This window comes from Typopeltis vanoorti, chromosome 15, assembly GCF_054136105.1.
Source record: "Typopeltis vanoorti isolate ZY-2024b chromosome 15, IOZ_Tvanoo_1.0, whole genome shotgun sequence".
NCBI lineage: Eukaryota > Metazoa > Arthropoda > Arachnida > Uropygi > Thelyphonidae > Typopeltis > Typopeltis vanoorti.
Genome location: NC_143563.1, coordinates 37,549,761 through 37,552,743, shown reverse-complemented (window position 1 = coordinate 37,552,743; position 2,983 = coordinate 37,549,761). Strand labels below are relative to the sequence as shown.

Here is a 2,983-nt window from a genome sequence, read left to right as displayed (position 1 = left end):
AAGACCGAAATTTGCTGTGCAAGATCACTTAAGCGGAGAAATATTGATTTCACGATTGTGGTGAAATACAGTCCCCCCGCCTCTACGTCTACCTAAATTTTTGTATGGGTTCTGTCACTGAAGAATAATGGTAAGCTCAATATGTTTATCCAATAAAACTTTTTTATCATCTTACTTTTTCACGAATACAGAATATTACATAATTCCGTTCCGTTTTTGTCTCAAAGAAATATGGTCAGTCTAGTCTTCGGACTCCTTTGAGGTGTCACGAATAATAATAATAATAATAATAATAATAATAATAATGACCTCTTAGTAAACTCATGCTGTTCATTGCAAAGTAAGGATTCTCTGTCTGTCAATACATTTCTGTAAGCGAACTCCCACCAACTGTTACAAAATCTTCATTTAATTTTTTATTAATTAATTAGCTATTGTGTTGTTATAATTTATTTATTGCATTCTAATTATTACTTTTTTCTTTTAGTTTTTAGTGACAAAATTTTTTGATATTGTTACTTACGCTAGGTGTCAGGAGCTGTTCGTTTACTGAAGGTAGTAACTGCTGGGTTGTCGTGAGAAGCGAGTTATAGTTGATTTGAATTGTTGTATGGGTGCAAATATAAATACCGTTCGTTTACCTATTTTCGCTGCTTTATAAACAATTAGAAAAGATGACAACACCTTTGTTTCCTTCTCTTACTCCACGCGTTGTGGACATGGTATGGTTTGCAGTTGATAAACCTTGTGATGACGAATCTGAGCTGCTTCTGTTAGAGAAGGAACATCAGAATTTTTTGACAGATATTGCGCAGAAAGATAACGATCTTGTGCCTATTGGTAAAACCGCTTCTGAGCATTTTGATGATGAAGAAGAAGATGAGGAAGATGAAGATAATGATGATGACGAAAGCGAGAGCAACGAGGATGATGATGAAGAACTTGATGGTGATTCTCCAAATTATGCTCCTGTATCACCGAGTTACGCACCTGATTCTCCCATGTTTCACTGATCTTGATTTAAAATCATCCCAAAATTGTGATATTTTATACAATTTAATACAGTTATTATACTTAAAATTTTGTGTAGTGCACGAAATACAGGTTTCGATATTGTGACCAAAAATTATGTATGTATGTATGTATGATCTTTCTTATTCAGCGAGGGATAGTTACAATAAGTTATCATTAGGTAGAGGATATGAATGAAACATGTCATGCAGTTGAAACTAATATTAAAATAATTTCTTCCTAATCAAATGCTATAAAAAGCTGCAGACTATTATGAATAGGCATTAAGTATTGTTTTTGATACGCATGAAGCATTTTTTTTGCGAATACAAATAAATATTCCAAATGATGATAACAGTATTCGAAATGGTTTTTTTTTTCTTTCTCATTCTTGATTTTAGGACAGCCTACTAGAAGAGTTGGGTGGAATTAATATAGTGATTATTTGTTTTTATTGTGATATATAAACTGAGCAGCCACTTTATTAGAAACAGCTCTCCCCCCTTTTTGTCCCCATGTATATATGTCATCAGAAGTAATCTATGGAAGTCACACTGAAATTCCCCCCCCCCTTCTCTAGTTTTTATATGTTTTTTCTGTATCGTTAAGGAGATTACTGAATAAAGTAATAAATTCTATTGCATCATGAATTACTTTCATAATATTTAAGTAAAAGAAACAGTTCATAATTTGTTACATAGGAGATATCACAAATATTATATTCAGGTGGTGGTAGGTAAAGCTTTTAATGATGTCATGGAAAATTGTGTCATCGTCAGTTTCCTGATGTGTACCTTCAAGGAGTGGGGGGGTATTTAGGATACTATGTGATTAAGTTTATTGCTGTTATGTGCCATCTAGTTGTTTCTGACTCTTGGTGATCTTGTGAACAAAAAGTCTTCATCTCACTCAGCCTTTTGTCTTTTCTTTCAGGAGTTGTAAGTTCAAGTTAGTGAGTTCCTTTATGTTATTTATGCAACTCTTTTGAGGTCTTCTCATGCCTTCAATCTTCCTCAATATAACTGCCTTTTCCAATGATTCATCTGCTTGCATAATATGCTCAAAGTACAATGTACATTAACTTCTGTTTAGTGATCATTGCCTCCAAGGAACATTCTGCCTTTATACTCTCTAACACCATCCATGGGATTATGTTAATAGTCTCTGCTACCCATCTTGATTAATGCTGTATCTTTGATCTAAGTCAGCCATTCTCATAATATATTCACTAGAAGTATTAAAAAAATAGGGCAACAATATACAACTCTGCTGTACTCTTTTTTTCCAATCATCAAAGATTGATTTTGTTGAAGCTTTTTGGTTGTCATACTGCTCTCTATTCAAGAGGATCAGATGTTCAGGTATTTCCATTGATCTCATCACATTCAATGGTCTGTTGGGATCCACAGAATCAAAAAGCTTTCTTATAATCAATAAAACACGAATACTTCGGATTAGAGATAGATGTTGAAAGTTTTTCCACTTGGTTATATTATAAATTAAAGAAACCAAGAGTATAATTTCTTGGCATCTTTAATTTAGATGAATACTTCCTTCTAAAGTATTTATTGGCCATGCTGAACTGTGTTGTTTTATAGTAATGCTAGTTAAGTAATTCCAGACCAGAGGTATACTTGACATCCAGGTAAGGATCTGAGAGGAATGGTTCATTTGTTTGCTGATGATGCAAAGTTGGGTAGGGCAATAGTGAATGCAGAAGATGTCAAAATTTTGCAGGATGATTTGGATAGATTGGTGGTCTGGGCTAAGGAGAATGGATGTCAATTTAATGTGGAAAAAGGTAAGGTTATGTATTTTGGGGTGAAAAGATTAGCAGCAGTATATCACATTGGTGGAACTGTACTCCAGGAGATTGATGAGGCCAGGGACTTGGGAGTGTTGGTGGATAGGGAGTTGAAGTTTTGGAGGCACATCGCAAAAGCGGCTAAATCAGCTCATCAAATCACTTGGA

At 34.2% G+C, this 2,983-nt stretch overlaps 1 protein-coding gene across 1 annotated transcript; it reads left to right on the top strand.

The window, feature by feature from the left end:
* The first annotated feature begins 564 nt into the window (after nucleotides 1-564).
* Nucleotides 565-1,654, top strand: LOC150098637 (anaphase-promoting complex subunit 15-like). The gene has a single exon (XM_090404577.1). It carries the CDS (start codon nucleotides 675-677, stop codon nucleotides 1,011-1,013), a length of 339 nt encoding a protein of 112 aa, XP_090260703.1. The 5' UTR covers nucleotides 565-674; the 3' UTR covers nucleotides 1,014-1,654.
* Nucleotides 1,655-2,983: the final 1,329 nt, after the last annotated feature.

Coding starts and splice junctions, on each gene's coding strand:
- LOC150098637 (XM_090404577.1), top strand. CDS start 675: ATGACAACACCTTTGTTTCCTTCTCTTACTCCACGCGTTGTGGACATG.